At 38.3% G+C, this 6,659-nt stretch overlaps 1 protein-coding gene across 2 annotated transcripts in view; it reads left to right on the forward strand.

Annotated features, from left to right (window-relative positions):
- Positions 1–1,116, forward strand: part of LOC126388392 (tripartite motif-containing protein 16-like) — a 4,064-nt gene extending 2,948 nt beyond the window's left edge. The window contains exon 2 of one of the 2 annotated variants that reach the window (XM_050041516.1): positions 578–1,116. Coding sequence is in view for 1 of the 2 variants with exons in the window: in XM_050041515.1 (XP_049897472.1) it covers positions 393–532 (140 nt within the window). In the remaining variant the exon portion in view is untranslated. Of the gene's footprint in view, positions 1–392 lie in introns of both variants that reach the window. The other variant, XM_050041515.1, reaches the window with a different exon arrangement.
- Positions 1,117–6,659: the final 5,543 nt, after the last annotated feature.

The following is a 6,659-nucleotide window of genomic DNA, read 5'->3' on the forward strand; positions in this document are numbered from 1 at the left end:
ATGTTCACATCAAATCACACTGGATCCAGATACAGCACACAGGCGTTTGTCGTTGAGTGACAGAAACAGAAAAGCAACATTGATGGCAATAGACCAGATATATTCAGATCACCCAGACAGATTTGTTAAATGGTGGCAGATCCTGAGTAGAGAGGGTCTGACTGGACGTTGTTACTGGGAGGTGAAGTGGAGTGGGGACGTTTCTATTGCAATTGCATACAGGGACATTGGCAGAACAGGGACCAAAGATGAATGTGGATTTGGATATAATGACAAATCCTGGTCATTAGAATGTAACAGTGATAGTTATAAATTCAGACATAACAACATTGTTACTTCCATCTCAGGCCCTCAGTCCTACACAATAGGAGTGTATCTGGATCACAGGGCAGGTACTCTGTCTTACTACAGCGTCTCTGAAACCATGACTCTCCTCCACAGAGTCCAGACCACGTTCACTCAGCCTCTCTATGCTGGATTTTGGCTTCCAAGCAGTCCTGGAGACACTGCTGAGTTGTGTGAGCTCAAGTAGACAGGAGTTTAAAGAGTGATTCATCTCTGTACAGTAAATGTTGAGGTGTGTTTGCACTTCAGAGATCATAGTGTGTGGGACTGTGATGTTTTTTCTTGGATTTTTTGCTGTTTTGTTTGTGTCACAGACGTTCAGTGAAATTTCTTTTTTAATTTGCCAGATGGGGATTAAAATGTCTTTATTGTTGAAATGTAATTCTTATATTTTCCAAACATTAACATTGTATACTGTACATGAAAAAATATTGTGAATGCTGTATATAGTTTTGAGAAGAGTTCACTTTAGCTGTACCATATCCTCATGAACACAATTTGTATGATTTAAAGTTTATTTTTTGGTGCTCTTCATACTGCAATCTGTACTGCATACTGCACTGTTGTAATGATATGACAAAATCGTAATACTTTTTTTTGTAGCCAAAAAGAAAAACTGGTTTAAATTTAACTGCAATCTCTTGAAAAAATAGTTTGCTAATCATATTTTTAAGAGTTATTTGAAGTGTCTTTGAGTGATAACATTTTAGAAAACCTTTATGAAATGTCATTGTTCAAAATAACCCAAATAAATAAATAAATAAAAGTTGACTTGTAATGTATTGAAGTCATTTGTTTCTTTCCAATCAATGATTTCTTTAAAGATACTTTGATAACAGACAAACACACGAGGAGAAAAACTCCACTTTATGATGGTGATGTTAAAATTCACCACCAAAAGCACAATCACGCAATGATTTTAAGTTTGTAAAATGGTGACTCCTCTGCAAAGGAAAACATTACAGCATATTATTTCAGCAGAATGTGTTACTTTCAGATTTATTACACAACGTTTGAACATTCCACAACAATCATGCAGGAATAAAATGGGAATTATACAAAGCTTTACAGGCTTCACCAGTCACACTGTAGGAATAACTGGGCTTCACGCCGCCTCGAAAACACTCGAAATGTGAGGTAATATTTTTTGAAATCATCACCTACTGACAACAGACCATGTGTTGACTTGATGCTGATGATGGTGGGAGAAGAAAATCACTCAAGGAAAGAAAAAAGAAATATAAACTATCATTCCCTGTGCACTGATTAACTTGAAATATTACAGCTAAAACTGACGGGAATATCAATATTATCCATATTATTGAGTCTACTCCACATTCCATAATCATCCCTTCATCTCTTATCCCTTCTGTCATGTCCTCCTTGGACAGTCCAGATCAAAAACATCAGTGCCTTCCATCAAGCCAACATAATTCGAGACAGGAAAAGAATTTTGTAACACAGACGTTGTTACACCAGTATTTTAGACACAAGCTCAGAGCTACATAGAGAAACAGCTTTACACAGATCTTCAGGGTGCTGTGAGGTTCACAGGCTGGCAAATACATCAGTGGTTACACTGTTATCATGTCAACGTATTTGATTTTTACCATTAAAAACAAGGCTGTTAACAGTGCAGAAAGCCAGATATCGGAAATAATATGACACAAAGTTGTCCCTAAATCCTGCTTAAATTCTTACCATGTCAAACATTCTTATTCTTACCATCTTAAGGTTTAAGAAGTCTTAAGATTCCCATCAGATGACATGGACCGCTCCTCCTGTCCTCAGTAGCCTCAGAAGCATTCATATTTCCAACTGAATGGGTTTTCTTTAATTAGTCTTTCTAAAAAGCTGAAACGTGCTGCTGGGGATACTTTGCATTTTCCACTAGAGGTACGAAAAGCTCAGTCAAAATCACAAATGATTAAAAATCCAGCCCTTGAAAAACAGCATTGCTCCACAGGATGTTGTCACTCCATATGTCCAGATAACAGTGATAATTGTAATATCTTTCTGTTTGTAGCTGCCTTTACCAAACACCATTTACCACAAGTCCAAGATCTTGTACCCATTTGTCTTATACTGTTAAACTGATTAACTGGATTCACAGAAGTTAGTGGCAGAGAGGCTAGCCACTGTTCAGCTCACCTCATAACCCAAATCTAACCCAGCTGTACTAGAATATGGATGTTTCAGCTTTTCACAGCAGACAGTTTGACTTGTCATAAGAGGAGGGCAGGTGTTAGTAATGTTAACAGTCTATTCAAGTGTCTCAGTGACAGTGACAGTGTGACAGTGACTGTGCTTTATCCTACCGTGACATGTCAAAGTGTCATGTGTGAAAAGGGGGTTAAGGGCACATCCTGCCAGCATGTTTATCCCATTAGGCTCCACCTCATCAAATGCATCTAAAGCCTGAAAAACAAAACGAGGAATAAAAAAAAATATATTGAGACAAAAAATATATATATATTAAAAAAACACAACTTCAGAATGTGAGACAGCCAGGCGTCGTGTCAGCCACATCAACAAAAAATATTAGTTAAATATTCAAACATGGCTACATAAGAATTATATATAAAAAGAGAACTACTATCAAAGTAGAATAACAGAAGATAGAAATACGATAAGATGTAAGAAACAAAGTTTACATCATCAGTGTATAGCAATTTACAATGCATTCAACAGAGTGGCATTTTAATCGCTTCAAGTGCGACAATTTAAGTTAAAGGGGCAAAAGGCGAAATTGTTTCACCGCTAGGTTTGCTGCCGTCCGCCAGGCTGCCCGCCAGGCTCGCGGGCTGCCTGCTAGGCTAAAACATCGCTCTCACTCACGGAGAAGAGTAGGAACGTTAGCGTTAGCTCCCAGTGTTAGCACTAGCCGGGATCCGAGTCGGCTAGAGCCCGCCAGGCTGCCCGCCTGGCTCGCGGGCTGCTCAAGCTCCAGACATTAACCCATCCCGGTGTTTCCTCCGCAGCCTCCACTTCATCCAGCTTCACTCAGCTGCCCGATAGGCTAAAACATCGCTCTCACTCACGGAGAAGAGGAGGAACGTTAGCGTTAGCTCCCGGTGTTAGCACTAGCCGAGTCGGCTGCCACCGGCTACTGGAGTAACTTACAGCTATGGAGCGCTTCTATCAGCTCTTCTAGTCACTGAGCCTCGCCTCCATCTCAGCANACGCCTCGCCAGCCGCTCCCAGCTAGCTCCGGATTTTTGTCACATGAACGTACATGAACGCGCAGCCGGACCGGCTTGTAAACAATGGGCTGGAGATCAACACAGAGAGAGGGTGTGTGAGGTCATGCTATACTCCAGATGAAATTACACCTCTAGTTCTTCACATAGCAATTTTTTAATTCCTTCAATCTAGAAATGATGAATTTCGCTTATTGCTCCTTTAAGTAAGAGTAATTTCAATTTTTCTTTTTTACTAATCGTTTTATCTTTAAATGGGTTAGTGGTCTCCTAGTGCTTTTTCATTTACATTTTACACAGTAACTTTCATGCTAAGGTTATTTTGTGAGATGTTGGAATATTTTTTTTAAAAAAAATCAAAGAGCATAAATGCCTACAGTTAGATAACATCATATTCTTTGGTAAAGGAGGGTGAGAAGGATGTTTGTATGTGACATTTCGGTAATCTCTGTTAACACGACACACATCAACAAAACAAGTGATAGAAGGCCTTGTACACTAGTATAAAAATACAACCATAATAAAAAGTGATAGTATCAAAGTTTCCACAGTACAATACATACATACAACAGATTATTGCACCAAAATTTAACAATTTTATGTTTCGTCACGAGAGAGCAACTCAGTGAAGCTACGCTATTTCTTCACTCTCAGGATTTGAAATGTCTTTATATGAATAATACCAAAGATTTCAAATGATAAAAACTTGAATACAATACCGTGACACATAGTCAAACAGCCAATCAGTCGTATTGGATCTTAATCATATTCAACTATATGTGATCTACTGTATTTACGATGCATCAGGCATGTTGTGAAATGACAAATATTAAACCAGTAAAACGACTGCATCTTTCAATTCTGTCTGTTTGCACTCAGTTACTTTACATTTCACAAAAACACCAGCTTCCCTAACAGTCAGATTCAAGTGATCTACAGGGCTATGGTAATGTACCTAAAACAACATAATAAATAGCAACATAAAAAACAGACATCATTTGACCTCATTGTGAAAATCAAAACTTGAAAGGTCAGTTTAGCATTTAGAAATGAAAATATCATTACAGAATTCTTAAGATCTTATACTTTAGTGTGGTTGTTGTAAACAAGTGAGACCATGATGGAGATGATCTCTCAGAGCTGTGATAGTGGTTGTAAGTGCTCCATAAGGTTCAACAAATGTTAGATGTTCTGTTCTCTTCGGATTCATTTAAGGTGATGACTGTAATGGAAGTGATTTCACTGATACCCTCTAAGATTTCCCACCAACTATAACCTGGTGGCTCACAGTGTAAAAATCAGATATGTCACCAGAGTAAAACATTGGCATTGTATGTTTCTGCATAGATATGGATCATTTGTATGTTACGTATGATGGAGTTCAGATTGAATGTTTATGAGCTGAGTTTCTCATGAGGAGGAGGACGGGATGTTAGATGGTGTGACAGCAGCAGACCGCTGTTTGAGACCAACAAATGTGAGGTTTTTTTAGGTGAGGCACAAGTTTGTCCACTCTACCCAAGTGGTTTTTGTGCCTTAACCTAGCCACACATTAACCACAGCGTTGTCAAAGCATACAATTTAAATTAAGAAATGTAAAGTTTCAACATATTCACTACATACTGTAAAGATTCAATTAATAGCCCGAGCTATTATTTGCTTAAATCACTGAAATGAATGGGCCTATATACAAATACACTGATTGTTTATTTAAACCAATATGAATATTACTTGTATAAAATTAGGCTTCAGATAATATATCAATTATGATTCGTTTATTTGATCAAGCTCCGACAGATAGTGCATCAGTGGGAGAGAAAGAGTTACGGCACTCGAGGATTATGGCACACTGCATACCGACAATTAAATACATTCATATTCATGAAAAACCCCCTTGATTCTTTCAATCTGAGCACCCTTGCAGACAAAGGTCATATGAATAACTTAAAGGGTAACTGAGGAGTGGACACATAATTTGAGGTAGCCAGCAACCTGGTTTTATGCATCCAAAGAACTTCAATAAAAAAAATTAACTGCTTGGCAACCAGACCAGGCCTCTACTCGAGGCAGGCGTTTATTCGTCAAAATGTGTAGCCAAATTGGGCTGGTAAAAGGGCCTTTAATTGAAGTTTCACAGTATGAAACCTAGAAATGTAACACATCCGATACAGACATGTACAATGCCAACGTTTACTCCGGTGACTGGGTTGGTAGGAACGCAGATTATAGGCCAGCAGTGGCTCGTCAGTGATGGTCTCATTTGTTTATGATTCATCATTAAAATGCAAATCCAAAAAATTTTTGTTTTTATCTGTGAGCAAAAATACAAATAAGAGATTTAAGGTTTTAGTTGGGAGTGAATGTCTGTCACACAAATGTCTCATAAAACAAATGCTTTTTCTTTTTTAAAAGATTTGTGTATACAAGTTTTATAACTACAATGTTAACTGCCATATCAATCATAGTCAGTGCATTCAGCAACACATTCATGTTTGAGATTAGATGATATTTTGAATATCAATCGGCTCACTTTCTCGGGACAAATGCAACATTAAAGCAAAAAAAATTAATGTATTTGTACTTGAATTTTTCTTGTTTGCTAAGTTCGTATCGCCCAGATGATGCCACCATTGGTTTGGATGGATAAATACATGTAAATCTTTGGGTGACAGACTCTCCCAACAATCTGACAAAACAATATTAAAGGTGTCCCTTTTAAAGAGGCAACAGATTGCATCTTTTCCTATATATGTCATTATGAAAATAACGTGGGTTGCACAGGGTAGTGGCTACAGTAAAATCAGACTATCAGTGTTTACATAGGTTACTTAGTGGCTTTGCAATCTTTGAAATAAGCTTCTGCCACTGGTGCCGAACTTTCGCGGAAAAAAATCTGCTTTACGGCAGGAAATGCGTCATGTATTGCGAAACTGGTCGGTCAGCCAATCAGGGACTGGAGCTGGTCCTTATGAGGAGTTGGGCATGAGATAGTTGAGTCAGGAGCACAATGGCAGACGGACAAAGTTTGGAGACAAGTGAAAAACTCCTCTGTCTGAGGAGGCAAAGAAGAGCAAAAAGGGAGGCAAAGAAGAGCAAAAAGGAGAGTGATAAAAG

Source organism: Epinephelus moara, chromosome 3 (assembly GCF_006386435.1).
Source record: "Epinephelus moara isolate mb chromosome 3, YSFRI_EMoa_1.0, whole genome shotgun sequence".
NCBI classification, from domain to species: domain Eukaryota; kingdom Metazoa; phylum Chordata; class Actinopteri; order Perciformes; family Serranidae; genus Epinephelus; species Epinephelus moara.